At 36.7% G+C, this 23,905-nt stretch overlaps 1 protein-coding gene across 2 annotated transcripts in view; it reads right to left on the bottom strand.

Moving 5' to 3' along the window:
* Positions 1–23,199, bottom strand: part of mapkapk2a (MAPK activated protein kinase 2a) — a 40,849-nt gene extending 17,650 nt beyond the window's left edge. Inside the window, exons 1-2 of one of the 2 annotated variants that reach the window (XM_067388237.1) lie at positions 22,519–22,630; positions 1,364–1,386 (exon numbers count right to left, since the gene is read on the bottom strand). In XM_067388237.1, coding sequence (XP_067244338.1) covers positions 1,364–1,369 — 6 coding nt within the window. In that variant the 5' untranslated portion in view covers positions 1,370–1,386; positions 22,519–22,630. Of the gene's footprint in view, positions 1–1,363; positions 1,387–22,518 lie in introns of both variants that reach the window. The other variant, XM_067388236.1, reaches the window with a different exon arrangement.
* Positions 23,200–23,905: the final 706 nt, after the last annotated feature.

Raw genomic sequence — 23,905 nt, 5'->3', positions numbered from 1 at the left:
TACACAAACAAAGGTGACACTGACAGTGGCATAGGGGTACAACGTTAAGGAAAAACATACAAAAGAATTCAATACAGTATTTTTACAATAACAGCTAAGGTTCACTTCAGACCCATTCAAGTTTTATGATTCACATGAACACCTACAGTACACTGTATGCTTACTAAGCATGTTGAAATGCACAGCTTTTTTCTTTTTTTTTTTTTTCACTTAGTCAAGCTACAGTCATCATCTGTTTCTCCAAGTACACAACATCATGTGTAATCGAATATTTGAAGGGGCAAATACTAGGGGTGCACCGATACCTTATTTGCTTTAGACCAGTGGATCTCAGGCTTTTTGACTTCAAGGCCCCATTGTCCATTAAAATAGGCCCCCCTCTCACTCAGAGTTTCTTCATGATAAAATATCTTGATTTAATTTGTTTTATGCTGGGTACACACTAAAAGATAATCGGGCTGATTTTGGGCAGATTTCTCCCCTTCCGACAATCCTAGGTAATGTCCCGATTAACTTGATGGTTCTACAGTTTATCTTATCAGATTTTCCTGTGGTGTGAGGTGTGTTAAGAGTGTCCGAACCTGATCGGAAGAACGTCGGAGCCGCCCTGATCGCGAATCCTAAATATTCAACATGTTGAATATTTACGATCAAAAATCCTGATGTGTGGGGTGAACCCCGAGGACAAACGCGTGCATGCTCTTATCACGTGAAACACAAAACGATCGGTTTGTACGAGAAACCGAACAGTATACATCTCATTTTTTAACTCTAATACACCACTATGTCCAACTGCGTTCAGCACTCGGTTAGTGAGGTCTGATCGTGCTCTGACAACGGAAGTAATGTCTAGCTCTCATTGAAGTACAAGCGTGAGCGACACTGCCGTTGTTGTCGCAGTTGGACATTGTGGTGTATTAGAGTTAAAAAATTAGATATATACTGTTCGGTTTCTTGAACAAACCGATCCTTGTGTGTCTTAGGACATCAATGTGTCGTCACGAGCCGCAGGGTTTAATTTGGATTTGTCTATGCAAGTTTTTTCGACTCTTATTGATAGAGTTCCCATTCACTCCCATTATTTGACTGACAGACGGCAACGGTTGCAGTTAAAAATCATCATTTGTGTTCTACTGAAGAATCAAAGTCACTACATCTTGGATGCACTGGAGGTAGGCAGATAAACATAAAATTTTCATTTTTGGATGAACTATCCCTTTAACTCATCTTGAGACCCCTTGGAAGTTTGTTGAGACCCCAGCCCCTGGCTGAGAACCACTTTATACCAAATGAAATCAAACTTTTAAAGTGCATGTCAATGTAGACTGACTCAAAAATGAGAATTTGGTCATCATTTACTCACCCTCATGTCACTCCTTTTGTGTTCTGCAGAAGAAAAATTCATACAGGTTTGAAAGAACATGAGGGCGAGCAAATGACAAAACATGGATATAGCACAAGTGTTGCATTCTAAACATTGCACCAAATACCCTGGTCTACAGCCAAAGCGCTTCTGAAATAAATGTAGTCAAGCTTTACTAATTCTGGGTCACAAAAAATGGTGTTTAAAATTGTTGATTGGCTCTAGTTTTCAAGATATGCTATTAGATTAGAATACGACCCTTGCTTGGGAATGGTGGACAATAATAAAGGCAGTAATAAAGGCAAGGAATATCAATCTTTGACTGGATCTATGAATAAATCTATGACTGGGTTTGGACAGTACTTGATTTAAAGGCAAAACAATGAATGATGCAATCTGAAGCTGGTAATGCATCATACATGATATCATTCATCATACGGCAGGGGTGCAAAACTCAATTCCTGGAGCTCCACAGTCCTCCAGAGTTTAGTTCCAACCCTGCTCCAACACACATACCTGTAGTTTTCAAATACGCCTGAAGGACTTGATGAGCTGGATTAGATGCGTTTAATAAGGGTTGAAGCTACACACTGCAGGAACTGAGTTTTGCACCCCTGTCATACAGTGTCATGCTCTTATTTGTCAGTGTTTGATTTTGCAAAGGGACACATTTCTGTTTAGCCAAAGTGAGCAGAGATGTCTCATACTTGTATGAACAGTCCAGATAACTTCAAATGGAGCAAATGGAGCCCATCAATGCTTGCAGACAATTGCTGGACAGTGACAAGAGATGCTCCATTTAATGAATACAAGAGACAAGCCAAGAAGCGCAGAGTAGACAACGAAAAGGACTAAACTATGTACATACGTTTTTTTGCCTTTTGTTTCATAATAAATTAGATTTTTTGTAACCTTTTGCTGATCTGCTTTTTAAAAAGTGTTACATAAACAGGATTATATATATATATATATATATATATATATATATATATATATATATATATATATATATATATATATATATATATATATATATATATATATATATATATATATATATATATATATATATATATATACACACACACACACACATACACATATACACACACACACAATATACAGACATGAAATATTCATATTTGAATTTAGCACATCAAAATTCATAATAAATATCAAATTTCATCTCTAAAGAAGACTTCTTAAAAAAAAAAAAAAAAAAAAAAAAAAAGGTAGACCAGACATATCGGCCGCTTGAGTAATAAGTTTGTTATCAGTGCAGTAACATAACATTACAATAAAGCAAAGCTATTATTACGGTGCGCATATCAAAAAGTAGTAACATTCTGTTTCAATACGCTGGTCAAGCATTCACGTCTGTGTACTGTTAAGTATGTATACTATATACACTATAAAAGAAACAAGTTCATATAAAAATTAGCTAAAATGCCTAGAAAAATCAAAATAGTGTTTGTACTTTAACTATACTATCAAACAACTAATCCACCATCAAAGTCCCACTATCTTTAGTACCAGTACATACGCAGGAAAATCATGTCCATCTGTTATCAGTGTTTTGCCTTCACCCGCTCAGTGGGAGCATAGCAGATGTGGCCCATTCACCTTCCTGAGGCCCAGTACAAAAGATCCCCTCCACAAGCACACAAAAGAGCGGGGTGAGGGGTTTCTAGAGGTTGGAAAGGGAGGGCTAGATGTGGAGGGCCAGCATCTTCCACCTGCTTCTGTTTAGGAACTGAGGAGACAACAGCCTGTAAGCTACTTACTATCCTACTTTAGTAATAAATGCCCTTTGTCCCTGAGGATGAGTTTGGGGAATGTGCGTGTGTGTGATGACAGACTATTGCTCACTGTGATGACTGGCCATCCACATGTCAGTAAACATGTTTGTGTCAAAGTGTCTTGATCTGATTAAAGACATCTGCAAGCGACCCCTCTGACTTAACTCAAAAGGAGCTTTGTCTATGACATATAATAACAAAGCGAAATCATAAATTACATCCTCTTATTTGTTCAGAACTGATTTCCTGTTATCATAGATTAATTCACATTCCATTCCAGAACATGCCCGCTACTGCTTGTAACATTTACTGTCACTGCAGCTCTCTAATGTGTTACACCTTCCTTGACTTCCTGTGAAGGGAGTGTCTAGAGTTCACTCCCTTGCTGCCAAAGCAACATGTCATCTGGTAACCCACAACAGCACTTATGGTCACCACAGGCAATGGATAACAAATTAACTTGTTAGAAAAAAACTGTATCTGAAATTATTTATTCACAAGATTGTCAAAAAGTTGAGAGTAGCATCTGTATCTGAACGCACTAATTCCCTAAAAAATAAAGGTGTGCCAAACTGTTTTTTTTTTGTTTTTTTTTGTTTTTTTTTAATTGACCACTGGGCCAGATTGAACTAAAAGTCATTATATACAGGCCAATTACTTTATTTGTTAATAAGAACGCATACACAACACATGCTCTTCTGGTGCCTGATATGCATTGTAATGTGAAGCCCTTACCAATACACAGCCCTAATGCATAGTAGTGGTTAAACGGATCGTTGTTGATCCGTGATCCGTACGGACCAAGCCCCACGGTTCGGCACGCATGCGATTTGCGGATCAATTTCAAGTTTAACCGCAATAGAGTGAAAGGTTATCATTTGCAAATGTTTTGTCTTGCAAGTTTACACAAATAGATATAAAGTAGGGGTGTGACGAGACAGGTAGCTCACGAGACAAGACGAGACACGAGATTGAGTTCACGAGAATGAGGCAAGATTTTTACACACTATTTTTAAGAAATCCTCAAAGATGAAACATGATTAGAAAAATAATCTGCAGATGTATTTGAAATGTTTTATCTTGTAATTAATGTCATTTCAGTTCTACTTTTTGAGAATGAATTATCATATGCAGTAAAAGACAACAATATTCAAGCACTGCAAAATGTTTTGCCGCAAACTGGCTTCTCTCCTGTATGATTTCATATCTCTTCAGACCTTACTGCATATGATTTATGAGTTTCTATAACTTTTGACCTCCTACCTGAACTCCTTTCCACAAATTTGACATAGACCTTATTGTAAAATTTTACCATTTTATTTATACTGTTTTTATTTCTCATTTATTAACATTAATGTATTAACCAACATCAACAATGAGCACTATCTTTGCTACAGTATTTATTAATCTTTGTTAATGTTAGTTAAAGGGCACCTATTATGCAAAATTCACTTTTACATGGTGTTTGACCATAAATGTGTGTTGGCAGTGTGTGAGCAAAACCACCCTAGAATGAGAAAAATCCACCCAGTGGTTTTTTTACAATCTCAATAATTCATAAGCACTGTCTCAGAACGCCCTGTTCTAAGATTGCTCTCACTGGGACGTAGAATTGCGCTAAGCCCCACCCACGTGGTTTGATTGACAATCTGGTTTTGGCATAGACCCCGCCGTCGGTGATCTGTCAACCATCCTCCATTGTTTCAACGACAGCCGGTAATGTCTCCTAAGAAACATAAGTGTTCTGTTGTGGGATGTAATAATGAACATAGTAGTTTTCACTTACTTCCGACATCAGAGCCACTGAAAACGCAGTGGATGGATTTTATTTACGAAGGAAAGGCGCCACTCAAAATTCCAAAATACGTTTATGTTTGTGTGAATCATTTTTTGACTGACTGTTTTGAGAACGAGGGTCAATTCAAAGCAGGTCTTGCTTCAAAGTTAATCCTCAAGTGTGGATCGTTGCCTACTGTCCGCGATCCAACGTTACCTCCAGAAGTAGTAAGTTGTATTTAATGTTTGGGCAAATAGTCATTTCAGTCAATGTCAGCCAATTCAATAACAAATGCATCTAAAGTTGTTGTCGTCGTCGTAGAATGTCTGTGTATATAATTTAAACCTTGTTTGTATAGTGTGTATTTAACGTACTTAGCAAACGTTATCACAGTATTTGTGTTTGTTGTTTTAAAAAAATTGCGCGAACGTTATCACAGTGTGTGTGTGTGTGTGTGTGTTGCACATCCATAATTGCAAAGGGGACGCGATTAAAACTATATAAGTACATAAATGTATCAAATGACCATTCAGAGACGTCCTGCTCCATTCTCAATAGTGTTTCTTCTGCCGGAGTCTCTTCATCATCTGGGTCTGATTCCGGTTCAAACATGTACGGCTGAATGCCATACAAAACAGCGGGTCTCTCATTTTCAGCCATTCTGCTTCTACCGACTGTTTATTGCCATAGGTATGCAAGTTACGCCCTCATCCAAAGGCAGGGCGGGGATATGCAGCTCATTTATATTTAAGGTGGTACACACCAAAACAGCTCTTTTTAAAACAGGCCCCAAAAATGACAATTTCAAATTGTTATAATAAATTAACTGTGGGGTATTTTGTGCTGAAACTTCACAAATACATTCTGGGGACACCCAAGACCAATATTACATCTTGTAAAAAGGGGCATAATAGGTGCCCTTTAAAATTTGACAGACATATCTCCTCTGTTATTGGATCCAGTTTTTATCAGCTTCGCTTACTGTCTAAAATCAAAAACTTTCTCACCCCAAAAACTCTCGAAATGGCTGTTCATGCATTTGTTACGTCGCGTCTAGATTATTGCAATTCCTTATATTGCGGTATATCTAAATCTCAAATTGCCCGACTTCAGCTAGTCCAAAATGCTGCTGCCAGACTTCTCTTAAAGTGTCGCAAACATGAACACATCACTCCGATTCTTAGATCCCTTCATTGGCTGCCGATTTGTCAGAGAATTGACTTTAAAATTCTCCTATTCGTTTACAAATCCCTACATAACAAAGCTCCTGTTTATCTATCTGAACTCCTTCACTCCTATACTCCACCCAGAAGCCTCCGTTCCTGTGATCAGGCTTTGTTGGTCGTTCCACGCACTAGACTGAAGCGTAGAGGTGAGCGTGCATTTGCGGTAGCAGGGCCACGACTCTGGAATACTCTACCTTTAGAGATCAGGCTGGCCCCTTCCTTGCCTATTTTTAAGTCCTTGCTAAAAACGTTTTTATTTTCTTTAGTGTACTGATCTCCATGATATGTTAACTTTTAATAGGTGGTTTTATATATATATATATTTTTTTTTTCTTTTTTCTTCTGGTTTATTTTGTTGTATGTGTGATATTCTTTCTCTTCTGTAAAGCACTTTGGTCAGCCTGGGGGCTGTTGGAAATGTGCTATACAAATAAACTTGAACTTGAACTTGAACTAAACAAAAATAGTCATTCATGGTTAGTTCATGATAGTGCATTAAGTAATGTTAACAAATACAACTTTTGATTTTAACAATGTATTAGTAAATGTTGAAATTAACATTAACTAAAATGGTGTAGAAGTATGGTTCTTCCTTAGTTAATGTAAAGTTAACTAACTTTAACTAATGAATCCTTATTGTAAAGTCTAACCATAAAAATAAATAACAGTTTTCTTTTAGTCTTATTAAGTGCAAACAATAAGTGCAACCATAATCAAAGTACTCTCTCAATATTCAAAGTGCAAACAGAGACCAAATTTTTCTTTAAGCATGATACAGAGCTGAGAGATGCTTATAACTACACAGCCCAGCCTAAGATAGCTTTCATATTGGAAGATATTTGCATGCATCAGGGAGCCGCTTTCAAATGCGGGGTATTGATATCATGACACAAGATCTCGTCACACCCCTAATATAAAACCATTCTGGTGCTAGAAGAGGCAAAAGAGGATTTAATTTGGTATCGCACCCCACACTGTTATCGGTGCACACAGACGTACATACATACAAGGCTCGCGCACACACAGAGAGTTGTTGTATTTATCTATGCTTGTAATTGATGTACAGTATTTGTTCTTTTTACAGTCTGTTCACTTGCCATTATTAATGTATTAGTTAGGCTAGTAGTTTCTGCTGTGGTATCAGAGTAGTTAAAATGGGCTAAGTAATAAATGAAAAGTTATCCCCAACCCCCCAATTTTTTTTTTTTCATGCTGATCTGAAAAATGATCCGATCCGTGAGTTTTGTGATCCGTTGAACCACTAATGCATATGGGCCTAGACACCACATTCAGAACCGGAGAAAGCCACCGTGATCCAATTATAAACAGATTATTTGGGTGCACGTAAACATAGCTAGGCCTTTAGATTACATTTAAATGTAACAAAAATAGTAATTATGGAATATTAAAATCAGACGAATTAACCAACACCACCACTCCTTAATAAGCCATGTAAAAAGTTGTACATTATCACAAAGTTAATGAGCAGTCACACTAGAGCACTCCCTTGACTTCCATTACACGCATACAAACACTGGAGAGTGGAAACAAAAGCATGTGAGAGGAAGTTTCTCTGACCCTTAGAAGTTTGACCAACAGAGAACTTAAACATCACACACTGACCTTTTGGTTGAATTAAAAACATTACAATAAGACACAACACGATCAATGCATGTTGCATTTAAAAAAAAATAAAAAAAATAAATTCATGCCAACTTTAAGTTTTATAGTATGAAATGGTTCATATCCTAATAGTGAGCTATGAACGGAACAGGGAGCAATTTCTTAATTTAGGCATAATTTACACAAAAAGGTAGACAAATGTTGCTTCGAAGTGTCAATCTACACTACAAAATTCCTCCACCAGGTGTCCTTACATGTAAAAAAATGCATACGACGTTTAGTAGTTTCACTTCTACAAGTCCGCCAAACATCCTGCCCCCACTTCCTCCAGTTGACTGTGCAGTTATGTTGAGACATTAGAGATCACTACACTGACCCATTTGATTCCCACTTCTCATAAATGCAATCTGAAAAACTGCCATCAAATCTGACACTCCACTAATGTAATTTCCCTGTTATCAGATGACATTTCAGTGTAAATCACCATCACTAAGCTAATGCTAATGATAATGATCCTTTCAGCAGTCATGACTTTCTGTTTGGCTAAGTCATCTGTTTTCCCTTAGGGGTTTTCCACCTGTCTCACTGCTTGAGATATGGGAAACCTCTTAGTGGATGTGGTCAATTAACTTCCATGGAAATGGAGGGAAAGCCACACAGGGGATTGCTCCCAAGTTTAATAAGCTGATTTCATATTCATTAGGCTGGGTTCAAGGCTCCCAGAGTAAAAACCCTCCATTTTACTAAAATACTAAAAATAAAAAGAGACCGCTATTGAGTAGTCAATCTGGTCCGGTGTCTGTGGGGCATGTGAGATCTTGTGGGTGGAGAGGTGAGATCTTTCTGATCTAAATAGAAAATCTACTAAACACAAAATGTCACTTTTATATCAGGGTGACTATAATATGGAAGAAAAAGTAGCAGCATACATGGAGGTAAGTAACAGTTTCCCTTACCACAAAACAAGGTCAAAATGTTAAAACATGACCACAGTCATGACATTTGGTCATACTATAACGGTTTCTAATTCATGTCATGTTCCAACTTAAAATTATTACATAATCGTAGCATTTTACACATCCATCAGCAATAAAAAAAAAAAAAAACACAGAATAAGCAAGACGGATCCACCCAAATACTATATATGCAATACAAATTTTAAATTAGTCACTACATTTAAAATTTAAGCTATTTGCCAGTTTACCCACAGGTGTGGTTCTAGGGTTGGTTTACTATTAGAAAAAAAATGACCTCTAACAGTCACAATTTTATAGAGACAGGAAGTACAGCCATTTGCCAGCAGGATCAGCACTAAGACATGTTTCCTTTTTTCATGTAACACGTCAGCCACAGCCACTTTCACATAGACCAAATGCAAAAATACCAGGTGTCTCTTCCAAAACCTGCTTTAAGCTAAAGAACGCCATAGCAACCCTCACCAAGGGTTGGGCAGACTGATGTAACATGCCTTATTTTTAAAGTCTGTGTAAAGCAATATTAAATGTGTTCTGAGTAGTGTGTCAAAAGTACCAGCCGAGATACCAAGTTGGTACTGAAATTTAAAAAATGTGACACTTTGAGTGCTGTTGAGCAGATTTGTAAACCCCTCTGATTGCCAATTATGTCTGTGATTGGCTACAATGATCAACGCTTCAAAAACATGTAAATAGACATCAATGACACTCTTCACCGAGTACTTATATCATATCTTGCATATCATATCTTACTTACATATACACTTAAAAGCAGGGGTCTGTCAGTGGACCAGTCCACTGATAGACACCTGCCTTCAAACGCTCCCACTTTCAAAATTGTCAAAACAGAGGTGTTTACAAATCCTCTCAACAGCGCTCAAAGTGTCACATTTTTTAAATTTCAGTACTGACTTGGTATTGTGGTCGGAACTTTTGACAACTCTAGTTCTGAGTTTGTCACACCATAGAAAAACGTGTTATTAACCACCCAGCCAAATCTGAATGATAAAAAAAAGACAAGTAAATGGCACCAGATGTGAGACAGGAGGATGAAGGCCGGGATGGAACATAGTCGGTTCAGCCCCATTCACCAGTAAGAGCAGATTATTAGTGAATATCAGTGTTTGTGGTGATCCTCAGCTCTCCATCAAGATGGCTCTTCAAAAAATTAAGTCAACCTCTTCCTGATATCATCATTTTTAATAAGGAGACCGAGCCGTTTTGTAAATTACTGCAACCATGTGATATGCATTTGTGTGACGAAGGCATAGCTAGCTAGCAAGGCAGGCTGTAGTAAGAGCAAGCAAACCACTGATGAGCAAGCAAACCACTGATGCTAATGTGCTCTAGTTATATAGTGTGGAGGGGCCATGCTCAGTGGTTCCAGTGCGTCACCCACCCAAAAAATCCTGAACACAAAAATGGTGAAAAACTGTTTAACAGTCTAACTCCACAATTCAGTACTACATAGTTCAGTCTTTATAACGTGTTTCCAGCAATACATTTCTAACATTTATAATGTGTTTTAGAAACAAATCTCTGAATTGCCTTTACACAGACTTTAACATGTCCAGAATAGCTGAGGTATAATTAACATTTCATATTGCTTTTCAAATAATAAAGATACAAAAATTAGGGCTGTCATCATGATCGGGAAATTGATTAATTGCGATGAATATTTTTGATTAACAACTTAACTGTTGTGACATGCTTTAGTGCTGCACAAATTTAGATAAAATGGACAACTATGAAGAAAATTCTATTTCAGTGATTTACAAAACCTGTACATTAGGATACAAAACTACAATACTAGATTCTGACAAAATGCTTTTTGCTTCTACTTCAGTCCACATACACAAACTTCACCAACTGGATAAACCATCCCTTGGATTATTAGCTGAGATCTGCTAAAAAAAAAAAAAAAAAAACTTAGTCACCCATTATCAATCAGAGTTGCACCTTAAAGTACATACTTGATCTGATAGCTCATACATTTTGTGTATTATAAGGGTAACTCTTTACAATAAGGTTCATTAGTTAACATTAGTTAAACTACATTAGTTAACATGAATTAATAATGAACTGCACTTATACAGCATTTATTAATCTTTTGTTAATTTCAACATTTACTAATACATTAAAATCTTGTTAACATTAGTTAATGCACTGTGAAACAGCATGAACAAACAATGAACAACTGTATTTTCATTAATTAATGTTAACGAAGATTAACAAATGTATTAACAAATGTATTGCTCATGGTTAGATCATGTTAGTTAAAACCTTATTGTAAAGTGTTATCATTATAAGCAAAACAAGCATTCTTTCTTCCTCTTCCTTCCAACATGCAAGAAAGACCGCCTGTTTATAACCACAAATCATGAATGAGCAGAAAGCTCTTTAATGGCACACACAGGGGTAAACAGAAGAGCTGGAAAAAAATTGATCTTTTACTAATAGCTCCTCAGCATTCAAAGGACTCAATTATAATATACAATAATGGACAGTTGTTTTCTGTTTAAAGATGAATGTCACTCAAATACATGCAGTTAATAGATTGTATAAGGGGAACCAATTTCAGACACAGCCTTCAATGAGGGTGAATCACATGACTTCCTTGTTTAAGAGGTTGTAAAGGACACTCACTCTAAGCCATGCTTCACAAGTTTTGTTTTCCAGAAAACTGTCAATTCCTTTCTGACATGGATTGAGTATGCGGTTTAAGAATCAAATTTAGCCATGTTTTTCTGATCATTCCCAAGTGATTTGAACAGCTTGTGTAAACAAGCTAACATGCCTCTTAACATTTAGCCTAAATCTGACCAGATTACGGTTATAGTGCAAAAAAACAAGTGAGAAGCTAGATGGAATAAATTGTAAACCACTGAATGTTCTACACTTTAATACTGAGACTGTGGGAAATGATAAAACTGGAAGTACAAAAAAACAGCAGCTCAAGAGAAAAAAAAAGAAGCTCAATTCAAACATCATTGTTACATAATTGCAAGATATGATAACTTTAAGGTTTAAAATAAACTGATCCTTTTTAAATTTTATAAGTAAGATTCAGGACCTGTTGATGCAACAGAGAAGACTTTGTCATATTGCTCAGGGGGCATGGCTTAGACAAAAGATACCAAGAACCAAGCAAGGATAAACACATAAATGGCCTTAACACAAGACCATGCTATAAATAAACTTGAATCATAACATTAGAACAGTAGGAAGTAGGAAACAGGTTGTCATATGAAGTGTAGGTCTGCCGTACCAGACCAAAGATCTTCCTAGTCGACTGTTAGTCATTCATTTAAGTCATTGATTAGTTGGGAGACAAATACTAAGGGGGTGTTTACTCGTTGTGTCTTTTGCGCGCTCAAGTTTGTTATTTTAAATGTAGACATGCGCCAAGGACGCATACAATAGAGATCAATGTTGTGGCGCTGCTCCTGCATTGTAACATGCTCATTTTGTCCAGCCACATCTACACTCAATTGATGAAATATAAATTCCACAAGCACACTGCAGGTCATGTGACAAGAACCAACCAATCAGCTACACCCTTTCCATGACAATACTGAAAGCTCAGCCAATGTAGGAGTAGGGATGCACCGATCCGCCTTTTTCCCTTCCGATAACGATTCCGATACCTGAGATTCAGTATCGGCCGATACCGATCCGATCTTCAAGTAATAAGAAAAGTGCTAAATTACCTAATAAACTGTATGCCTCACATAGGGCTGTGACGGTCGGCATGACAACCGCGTGGAGTGTCACAGGCGGTAGTGTGGCATGTATATAATATATAATCTCAAAGGTCGCGTTAACTGAAAATTTTCCGTCATTGATGGAATTTTTTTTAGCAGTGACGGAAAAAAATCTGCAGCCTGTCCGTCATTTTGACTGATTACTGAGGCTGATGTTGCTTATAACTGTAATTCCCACCCCTGTCCAGTTGGTGGTGAGCGCGCTCCAGTATGACAGCAGAGCGCGAGTTCAGTTTCCAGAATAAAATGAAAACGATGCGTTTGATTACACACACCCAGTTTGTCCATTTTATTACATATTATAATACTTATGCTTGCATAATTAAGTTTCTAATCCGTTTTGTTTTAAATAGTTCGTTTTATTTTTCTTGCTGCTGACTATAAGTTTATGGTCAACGAATGGCTTTTCTAAGGTATACGTAACATTGTTTACAACACTGATTGAACTGACGTGATACAGATTTCGGTAAACTACTGCAACTTTCAACATATTCTTTGATTTTCATTCATATTTATTTCCTTCTGTAAAGTAGTAAAGAGAAAGAGATGATCGCATTCACTCACAATCCTCAAAAAGTGTTCAAGATGAAAACTGAGAAGTGATGCAGTCTTTTCATAATATAGATAAATGCATAGCTTAGGCCTATTTGTTTATCCTATAAGTTTGTGAATAAATATGAAAATGCGAAGCTATTAAATGTCTTAACATTAAAACATAAAAATCAAAATGATGCAGAAACATATGAAAGATAGGACAGAACGAAAAAATGCTATTTACAATCTTTCATTGCGCAAAAGTATTATAATATTAACGGCTCCCATACAGAGCGGCACAAAGCGCTTATGCGCATCCCGTGTGCAGAATGATGCGCTTGAAGCATCATGGAGTCACAGCGCTCCGCATTGAAAAGTTCAAAGCACAAAGAGAAGATATATTGATGCGTATTGTATTACCGTTATCTTGATGAAGTATAACAATATAAACATTGATTCATCTTGGAGAGAGTTTCATTGTGTTGACTGTCGTAACCGAACGCGACACGCAGCCTGAATGCTGAATGGAGAATGACTGACAACCGCAGCGGAGGGAGGCGTGAACTTTAATTTAATGACTTAAATATTTATCTGTACCTCAAATTAAACTATGGAATGGCTTCAGAACACTTGGAATACAGTGCACAGAAACTTTATGGTGCTTTTTTAAATGTTTTTGTGGAGCTTAACAATAACAGAATAGTACACGCACAGTATCGGATTTGAATCGGCTCACTCCGGTCGATATCCGATCCGGCAAAAATGGCAGTATCGGAGCCGATACCGATCTGAATATCGGATCGGTGTATCCCTATGTAGGAGCACGGAAACAACATTTGTTTTCTCTTCTCCAAAAATAAATCTAGTAACAGAGCTACTTCAAGAGAACTACTTTCGGTGCTGGAAATGAATTTATCCTATGCTGAAACTTCCTCATCGTCATGGAGAGCATGAAGGAGAAAGCGTTTTCTATGCATTTTTAGACAATATCGCGTTCATTATCACAGATAAAAGACCGGCTTTACTGACATAATGTGCATGACAATCGCATGCGATATATCGCCCAGCCCTTCATTGCACCAACTTTTCTTTAATCAAAATTTATTTTGAGATCAAAATAAATAACATATCAGTAACCACCATATCTTTTAAAAAAAAAAGTAAACTATTTTTTAAATGTAGGACATAAATATAAATTATATAAAACAAAGGAATAAATAACTAAAGGCTACAGCAAACTGAAATGCTTAAAAGAGAAATATCATTGCAAATATAATCAGGCCAATGAACAAGTATAGCCTAAACACTGAATGAAAGCTCACGAGGTCCAAACACAAACAAAATAAATATACATTATATACAAATGAATAAATAAAAAATACCCTATAGCAGCAAATTGAAACACTACAACATAAGGACAATTATTAGTGGTGCAAAGGATCACAAAACTCAAATTTCGGATCATGTTACTTTTATTGAGTCACGGATTGGATCATTTTTCAGATCAGCAAAAAGTTCAAATATTATTAAAGACTAGTGGTGTAACGATACACTCATGTCACTATATGATACTATCACAATACTGAAAAAAATAAAGACAAGGCCTACTGGCCTACTGTTGATTAAAATGCTAAATTTGAAATGCTAAAATAAGCTATGCTAAAAGTGGTACCGCCAGAACCGGAGATCGGCTGAATGGATTCGAAAACGGTAAAACTCAACTGTTTAACTCTAGGGGAGTTGGAAAATTAGCCTATTTTCAAAAAAAGTGGAGTGTTCCTTTAAAGGGTTAGTTTACCCAATTTTTTACTCACCCTCATACTGTTTCACACCCGTAAGAACTTTGTTGATCAGAGAATATTTTTGGTGCACCAAAAAAGACAAAATAACGACTTATAAAGTCATGGCCAATTTCAAAACAACACTTCAGGAAGCATCTGAGCATTATGAATCAGTGTGTCGAATCAGCTGTTAGGAGTCACAGGATTTCAGCAGTTTGGCAGTTTGACATGCGGTCTGAATCATGATTCGATATGCTGATTCATTATGCTCCGATGCTTCCAAAAGCAGTGTTTTGAAATCGGCCATTACTAAATAAGTTGCACCAAAAATATTCTCGTCGCTTTATAATATTAATATTGAACCACTGTATTCACATGAACTGATGTGTTTTTAGTACCTTTATGGATCTTGAGGGAGGAAATGTCATTGCTCCCGATGCAGGCCACACGGAGCAATCGGATTTCAACCAAAATGTCTTAATTTGTGTTCCGAAGATTAACAAAGGTCTTACAGGTGTGGAACAGCATGAGGCCAAGTAATAAATGACAGAATTTTTATTTTTGGGTGAACTAACCCTTTAAGTTAGACATGTCAAGCAGTAAACGTGGTACTAATTTTGCTTCCACACTCCACATGAACACAACACGCACCTAATATTAGCGCACATTTAAGTTAGCACTAAAGAGAGCAGCCATGTAAAGCGACTTTAGGCTATACATTTTATACAAGTCAAGTTTGAGGTGGTATGTCACCTTATTGCGGTCATTTTAACCCTCTTGAAATGTTCCCAAATTTTGGATTTTCTGCTCGGCATATTATGGCACAGACTGGCCGTGTTAGCAATCTGTCACTGCGTGACTTTGTAAATTCCTGTTTTTTTTCTTCCTTTTTCTGTGACTAACCGACTGATTAAAATGTAGTTGACCAAGCGTCTTCTCGTCAACTAATGTTTAGTCAACTATTAGGTGTCAGCCCCTAATGAAATGCTATATATTTTTACGTGAGATTACCATATAACATTTTGTCTAAATTGTAATCTATTCTACAGACTAGGTGTAACATCTATGCAGAATTCCAACCTTCAAAATCAGGCACACATCCCAAATCAGGCTGACACAGGATGGACTTTGAGTTAACTCATGTAAATGTTTGACATTTTTCTTTACTATAATAATAAAAACAAATCTGCTAGGATCTAAGTCAGGGTATACTGCACCTGTTGTCTTTATTGTTTTGGTGTTCTTTACAACTACTGCACACTTAAACCAAAGGCTGATTTGATATTACTAACAATTCTGTGTTTAAAAACATTGCATTGCATACTATCCCTGAAATAATAACTGCAATGCATAATAAATTTCATTACAAATACTGAAACAGGCAGCATAACATCAATAAAATATACTTTCTAAATCTGAGCTATCGACATTCGGCAGTGATATGACATCATAATCTGACATAAGTGAGACAGTAGGAGGGAGTTACTCAGATGTACCTCAGACCGTTATTGATCCCACGGACAGGAAAAATAAAAGCCACAAATAAGCATCTAAGAACAGACACCATGTGGCATTTAATCCTCAACTTAATCAACAAAATATCAAAGCTTGTATGCCTGATGCATGGATCAAAATAACATTTTCTGAGAAAAACATTGAAAGTGTTTTTTTCTGTTTTTCTCTGAAAAATCTTGGATCTACGTCAGCCAGTTTATTAGGGATGTGTTGTTACTTGCATGCAAAATGTTAAACATAGAATAGGTTTAGCATAAATCAATCCAAGAAAGCATGTCCAGGTTTAAAGGCTTTTGTGGTCTGATAGAATGGTGCATTTAGAACAGAACTGCAGCTGGCTTCGATGGCAGACTTTAAAGATACTTCACAAGTTTAAACCTGCACATTCATGATGAATTAAACATCAGAGTCAGTGAAGTCTAAAAGGCGTGAATCCTTATTCCTTGGCTTGAAGTCAAGACCGTTCTTTTCTTCCTCATGCATCAAATTACTCTAAATGATGATACCTGCGGATCAGCCTAAACTTTTAGGTATACAAGATCAGGAAATGAGTTAATTTCCAGTTAAACTGGGTCAATTTTACCAACACATACACACGGAAATGCACCGCCGTTAACAAAATTAACAGGTCAGCAATGACTCAAACATATGGATCAAAGGCACCCTGACACACAAACACTAAATCACAGCGATGGGTGAATATCTGTGTCTATAACTCAAAAATGGACTCTCTCTGCCATCAGTCATTATCTATCTCATGCTTCACAGTCCCCCAACTCTTTTCCTGCCTCCCACAAGTATGCAATGGTCTTTTGCAGCTAAAAATAGTCAGGCCGTGTGTGGTGATGAATGTGGGGCTGAGCCAGATCTGTCACCGGAGAGTACAGAGATCATCCAGCACGATGAGAGAAAGGCAGCCAGGGTGCTGACATCATCAGTGGCCCAGGAAGATCAACAGGGCTTTCCTTCAACAGATAATCACCACCCTACCCCACAAAGCTGAATCAAAAAGCAAATGCTGGATCTTTCTCTGTGGTTGTGATCACAGCAACACTTTGGGGAGGCATCAAGAAAACATACAATTTCACTGTAATAATGTCAATGTCTCTAAAAAGACCTCAACCAAACAAATGTTACAAAGATGTGAATGAACACCTCCGCATTTCTACTCTGCTGCTATAGCAGTGCAGAAAGTGAGTAGGAAGAAGACAACCACAGAAGTGGATTGTTTTGACCTTTGAGACATAAATTTTTGCCCCAAGTTTTCTTGACTGCCTTTTAACTCAAAAATTCACGGGTCTAAGTAGGCCTGTGTGAATCATCGTAATTGATATTTGATTTCAATTTTGACTTCCAATGATTAAGAAAACAAGATAATCAAGGTAAAATGATTATTGTGCCGCTGCTGCACTCTGACTAGAGCACCTTCCTTTCCTTCACATTTGAGCACATTTGTTCCTCCCTAAAAGCCCAAACTTGATATCCAAATCATCTAAAAAAGTGTTGTATAATGCAGTCTACTGTTGCTAAACTGCGAGATGTGTTTGATGTTAAAAAGTGTTATTAAAAAGCGCATTAAACCGCAAAAGAGACACTGTTACCCAGGACAGGCTTTCTGTGCGCACGCTCCATGTCGGAGCCGAATGCAGATAAGCAAATGGGCTTCAGATATGTGCCTAAACACAAAAATGTCAAAATGCCTTTTTCACATAAAAACACAGTGGGTTAGGTCTTAAATAGAAGTACACAGTTAAAAAAAAAAAAAAAGTGTGTGTAACAGTATATAGCCGGGTTGTCAAACTCTTTTTAGGTTGCACGCATGGTAAAAAAAAAGGTAAAACCATTTGCAGGCCAAATTACCTTTTTTAAACCTTAGAGTGTTGACATTTATTACCCTACATTAATAATACCCATACAACCATACACATTAATTGGCAAGAAAACTAGAAAAAAAAAAAAAAGAAAAAACAAACAAACAAAAAAAAAAACACACCGTTCTGTGAAAACTGCTTTTATTTTATTTTATTATTTTTTTTTTTTACAGTGATTATTATGATTTTTCATGGCTGATTCCAATTTTTTTACAGCAAATTGGCCTATTGCCACACTGGTTGCAGATTTGTTTTTTGTTTATTTGCACTATAACAGACAAACTGGCCTTGAACAAAAATACCTATATCCATTTGAAATTAGAGGCAAGCACTACATCTTACATCAATCATGACGCAAACAAAGATGCTACACACATGTAACATGAGTTGTTTTTGTATTTAAAATTAGCTTTCAAGATTTAAAGCAAAAGCAGAATGGTCTGACTCACACAGATGACATTTTGTGAAATGACTGATTGCAAAGCAATTTGTGCCGGGTATGGTATGGAGATCAGCCAAAATAGGGCTGGGTGATATATCGCATGCGATTGTCACGCGCATTTCGTCAGTAAAGCCGGTTCCCTGATTACCTCTATATCGCCATCACCTGCTTTCAAATGGAGCGCCATTTAATAGACAGAGCCGTAGTTCACTGACAAGCTATGCAATAAAACGATAATGAACGTGATATTGCGTGGCTTGTCAGTGAACTACGGCTCTGTCTATTAAATGGCGCTCCATTTGAAAGCAGGTGATGGCTAGGGCTGCACGATTAATCGCATGCTATTCTCACGCGCATTTCGTCAGTAAAGCCGGTTCCCTGATTACCGCTAAATCGCCATCACCTGCTTTCAAATGAAGCGGCATTTAATAGACAGAGCCGTAGATCACTGAAAAGCCACGCAATATCGCGTTCATATCGCAGATGAATCGCCTGCGATAATGAACGCGATATTGCGTGGCTTGTCTGTGAACTACGGCTCTGTCTATTAAAAGGCGCTCCGTTTAAAAACAGGTGATGGCGATTTAGCGGTAATCAGGGAACCGGCTTTACTGACGAAATGCGCGTGAGAATAGCATGCGATTAATCGTGCAGCCCTAGTGATGGCGATTTCACGGTAATCAGGGAACCGGCTTTACTGACGAAATGCGCGTGACAATCGCATGCGATATATCACCCAGCCCTATTTTGGCTGATCTCCATACCATACCCAGCACAAATTGCTTTGCAATCTCTAATATCGCCCAGCTCTAAGCCAAAATAAAACTTAAAACCTTTCCGATTTATGGCTTATTTTCTATTATTGTTCAAATCATACCCCAAGCCAGGTTAGACACCGTCTAGGGCCGTATCATTAATGATAATCAAACAACAATCACTGATCTTGACTGAATAACTTAAGTAGCTTTAATAAGGATTAATCTATATTTAATATTTAGAGTAAGACTCTGCAGTGTTATTTTACATTTGATTATTAATTTTTTTGTTGTAGGCCATTACATCTGAATACCACAGTTAGTACGCCTTCCTGAAAAACACTGTTTAATTTGTATTTTTGTTCTGTTGTATTTATTTGTCCATTTTGTTTGTTATTAGTTTCTTTGTTCTCATAGTATTGCTGACTGTTAACTTGTCTTATGTAATTATCTTACATTAGTTAACCTATTAGTATTTACAATGACTCATATTGTGAAATAAAACTTTGATCATATCGTCCACCAATAATTAGGGATGTGCACAAATAGTCGAATATTCGTTCTGTAATTAATATTCGAAAAATAAAAATACTATTCGAATTTTACTATGTTGCTTTGCTGGCCGTAAATGCAGTGAATCCATGATAAATCCTAAGCACTAAAACTCGCAGTTATAGCTAAATGCACCGGGTGGCGCTGTGGAGCGTGTTTAACAAGTTTATTTTATTTGATCGTCACATAATGTTGTCGTCTGCCTCGCAAAGTTTGGAATTACTTAGATGAATATGATCTTACAAAATGGAATTACTTGGAATGGAATTACTATTCCCGTCGAGTGAGGAAAGACAGCTGTCCATCACTGCATTCACAACAACTGTAAGTTATCCCCAAGTGAGCCAAGATGATAACTTATCTGATAGCAAAATGATTTTGAGACATGTTTCCTTTAATTTTAGTCGAGGGAGATATATTTACGAAGAGAAAACAAAGTGTTACTGTTAGAAACTTAGCTTAGCACACAGTTATGTAACGTTAGGCTATTATTATCTTTGTCTCTGCAACTTCTGTCAGCATGGCTCGTTTTCTCACCCAAGCATGTGGATAATATTATTGTTTTTCTCAACATGAACATGTGAAACATAAGCACGATAACCATATACTGACTCGAGTGCATTATGTACGTTTTGTACAATAACTGGCGCTGTCTGCTTTATTAGTATTTTTCCCGCTCGCGCTGCTTGAGATTAACGTTAAATACTTTTGTTCTTAATATTTTCTGTTTACACATATTGTTTAATGCTTTGAACTAAAAGAAAACCTTAAGATATAAATGTACGCTTGTTGTGTATATTGCATAATCATAAGCTTGTTCAGAAATGGTTACAAAATATTGATGAATATAAAACAATAACGTCTTTCTCGTTTAACCTCATTTAAATAAATGAATATTCGAATATTCGTTTTTTACGAGCCCAAATATTCAAATACAATATTTTGGAAAAATGCCCATCCCTACCAATAATCGAATAAAATATTTGTGATTCAATATAGACCAAAAATAATCGTGATTATGATTTTTGCCATAAGCAAGCCCTATGTCAAAATACTTGTAAATACAAAATACAATCACTTTGATGGTTATCACAGTTCTACTGACAAGACTTCACATAAGACTATGATTATGGAAATCATTTTATACAAGTATATTTTTTCAATGTGAGGTTGTGGAAGGCAGAAATTAATTATACATCACATAGTTACCCTGGGTTTTTAATTCATTATTTTTCTGCAGAATGAAGCCTGAAAGTGCAATCTGTAAAAATCAAGGGTCAGATATATTACTACTGTAATAACAGTATAGAGCTGTAAAATTAGAGACTGACATAAATTAAAGCAGAATTCTTTTTGTGTTATGATATAGTGTATTACCACACCTTTTGTATTTAATGTTGATTTTATAATTAACAGCCATAGCTGTTCAAAAACAGTTTATGTTAATGAAATTATAGAATGTATGACATTAATAAAACAACAGGCTGTGTGTTTTAAAATTATTTTTTTTTAAATGCACACACAAAAGTAAAATATAACCCTGAAAATCAATTCCAGGGGGCAAATATTGATCCTTAATAAAAAAAATAAAATAAAAAAAAAAGAGCCTGACAATGATTTATTAGTTAATTTATTTTGATTGTATTTATTTTTGGAAGTTTGCCTATAGTTCACAGGACAGTATAGAAGAAAACGAAAGAAAGCAGCAAAGGGGGTAAAAGGATCAGGAAAGGACCTCGAGTCTGACTTGAACTCAGGTTGCCCAAAAAACTACTGCACCATATTTCAGAGAATTTACCCCAAGTCTATGGCTCTGACTTAATTTTAACCACATGCTAAAAGATATGTACACTAAATGATACCTGATGAGTTGTAGTTACTACTAGGAGATTATTTAAAATATGTGGGACTAAATAACTCAATCTGAGTCAACCAAATACAGGCCAGCACTACAAACCACCACCCCCAAAAAAAACAAAAAAAAAAAACACCTGACACACCTATTCCACAATCACCTGACCAAAACAAGATTCACCTTCCTGTTTTGCGTAACCACGAGAGGATTTGCGTCAGTCTAAATGAAATAAATACTCCTCCTAATGAAGGTGGAACGTATTGTGTCATTCTCTGCCCTCTCCTCCAAGCTATTCTGCCCAATGCCGTCGTTTCTATCAAAGGCCAGCTGAAACAGGAACCTGCCACCTGGTTCTTAATGAAACAGATGGCTTTCCAATTTCCATTGTGCTCCTAAAATGAATGATTAACTCACTCCCAACTCACTGTGTACCCTGGAAGAACACCTGTAGAAAGCTTACCTGATTGCTTTTAAATCCCTCAACCATAACTCACAAAGACAAACACTTTAAATGAAGAATAAAACACTGGTTTTAGGTTTTATGAATATGAGAGAGTGGACAGTTGGTCGTTTAAATAGCTAAAGAATAATGATGAGGTGTGTTTTACTTGTTAAACTTAGCCATACAAAAAAACATTCCCTTGTCTTAAATATTGAACAGCAGATTTATAAATGTCTCAATCTTACCTTTAAAGCATACTTTTCCCCACTCCTCTTCTGAAAGATCTCCAGAACCCTGCCATTGATGCCTAGTCCCAGGACTTGACTAGTGACCCTGTAGTCATCGATTATGGCATTTTTCTTGATCTGAAGTGAGGCTTTTCCCAACACGTATTGGGCTGGATTCTGTTGTTGCTGCTGTTGCTGGTTTGGAAACTTCGGCGGACTGTTGGCGTTAGTCAACATCTCCCACCTCTTTTCTTCTTTTGCTTAAACAACTAACGTTAGCTACTTCTCCCGAACTTCAGTCCTTCTTCGGCAACACCCAAGGCGAAGATTTGCCTCAGAGAGCTCGACTCCAGGAACATAAACTATGTTTAAAAGCGATAAAACTGTGACACAAAGCCTCTGACTCGCCGTTATTTCGGTTTCTTGGTTACTAGTTAGCTAAGCTAGCTAATATCCATGTCGAGGGTCAACCCACCAATTCAGGGCTCAGAGAGTTAAAAGGCGACTTATATAAGCTCACTTCAAGGTTAAACGTCTTCGAAATGTCACAGGCTATATAAAAGAGCCGCCGAGCGAATTAAAAACACAAATGTTGAGTTAAAAAGTGGGGAATGACATGCGCTCTAACACTAGTACTCTGCGAGAAGCGCACTGGCCTTTCGCGACTTTCGGCCAGCCAGCGTCTTACTGCTCTGACGTCATGTTCGTCAATTCGAAATGCCTGAGCTCTTAAAGGAGCCACCACCTTCTGAAAGTGCAATTGCAGTTAAAATAAATGTTTTAAATATGAAATTATGTATATATGTGAAATTGTGAATATTAAATAGGCCTATTAAACTATTGACTGTTCTGCAAAAAAAAGGAAAAAAAGTTATAGGCCTACAAGAAAACATTTTACCTATCCCATCACACAGCCTTTAAATACATTCACTGATTTACTTTTATGTTCCCCTTCATTTCATGAGTCTCTTTACATAGTTAATGTTCTGTATATTATTTTGCTTATAAAAAATACTGTAAATACTGTAAATGCCCAATCATGTCATTAAAGTTTTGATTTTATGATTGTATTTCTGTAGACTTAGGCTATGCCAGTATGTGACGATAAATGAGTGCCTGTTTTTATTTACAAATGAAAATTTTGTTATGAGCCTATTAATAGGCTATATGTTAAAAGAATATTTAATCTACAAAAAGAAAAAGAAAAAATCTCTTCCCAAAGTCTTTTTAATCCATTCACTGATCTCTTATGTTTGTTTAATATTTGTATAGTTATTTTAATTAAGGTTCTGTGTTATCTATAGGCCTACTTACAGTATCATATAGCCTAGTCTATGTTTTACTGTGCCCGGCAGTCATGCCAATAAAGCTTTGGTTCTATATGACTCTATTTCTGCAGGCAAAT

This window comes from Chanodichthys erythropterus, chromosome 6 (assembly GCF_024489055.1).
Source record: "Chanodichthys erythropterus isolate Z2021 chromosome 6, ASM2448905v1, whole genome shotgun sequence".
Classification (NCBI taxonomy): Eukaryota; Metazoa; Chordata; class Actinopteri; order Cypriniformes; family Xenocyprididae; genus Chanodichthys; species Chanodichthys erythropterus.
Note: the sequence above shows the minus strand (reverse complement) of the source record. Positions and strands in the feature narration are given on the sequence as shown.